General features: G+C 54.8%; 1 protein-coding gene across 1 annotated transcript; it reads right to left on the bottom strand.

The window, feature by feature from the left end:
• Nucleotides 1-3: 3 nt before the first annotated feature.
• On the bottom strand, nucleotides 4-448 carry LOC109508720 (growth hormone receptor-like; the record flags this gene model as incomplete). The annotated part of the gene is made up of 1 exon (XM_019858712.1): nucleotides 4-448. A coding segment is annotated over exon 1 (417 nt), but the record flags the coding sequence as incomplete, so codon positions are not given.
• Between the last annotated feature and the right edge of the window lie 72 nt (nucleotides 449-520).

The following is a 520-nucleotide window of genomic DNA, read 5'->3' as shown; positions in this document are numbered from 1 at the left end:
GCTGCTGTCGCCATCTGGTTCCAAATCCAGGAGCTGAAACTGACGCTCCTTTTGCTTCTTCTCCTCCTCGCAGTCTTTCTTCCCCTTCTTTGCGTCTTCGTTCGAGGCCGGGCCGCCTTCCTGCGTTCGTAGTTGCTGGCCGGGGGACAGCACCACACCCCCGAAGGGCATGACGTTGCTGACCTGGGCGTAGAAATCCGTGGTGACCCAAGTCTGAGGAACTCCGCTTTGAGAGTGCGCCGGGGGTCTCTCTATTTGCTCCGAGTCCACGTAGAGGGAGGCTTCTCTGTCGTCGGGTTGGCCCGGGAGCAGCGTGGACGTGAGCACGGCGCCGTCTTCATCGGGATCATTCGAGGCGTAAGGGCGTTCGCTGTCGCCGCCATCGTCAGGAAAGCTGATGGGACAGCAGCATAGATGCATGTTAACAAGTGGGTAGGGCTAAATGATTTACAACAATAATCACAATGGTGATATATTGTGCAGACCTAATTATGATGCATTTTTCCCTGGAAAAAAAAAA

The sequence above is a fragment of the Hippocampus comes genome, unplaced genomic scaffold (genome assembly GCF_001891065.2).
Source record: "Hippocampus comes isolate QL1 unplaced genomic scaffold, H_comes_QL1_v1.1 C16541334, whole genome shotgun sequence".
In the NCBI taxonomy this organism is placed as follows: domain Eukaryota; kingdom Metazoa; phylum Chordata; class Actinopteri; order Syngnathiformes; family Syngnathidae; genus Hippocampus; species Hippocampus comes.
The sequence above is the reverse complement of the archived record's forward strand: the minus strand, read 5'-3'. Positions and strand labels throughout refer to the sequence as shown.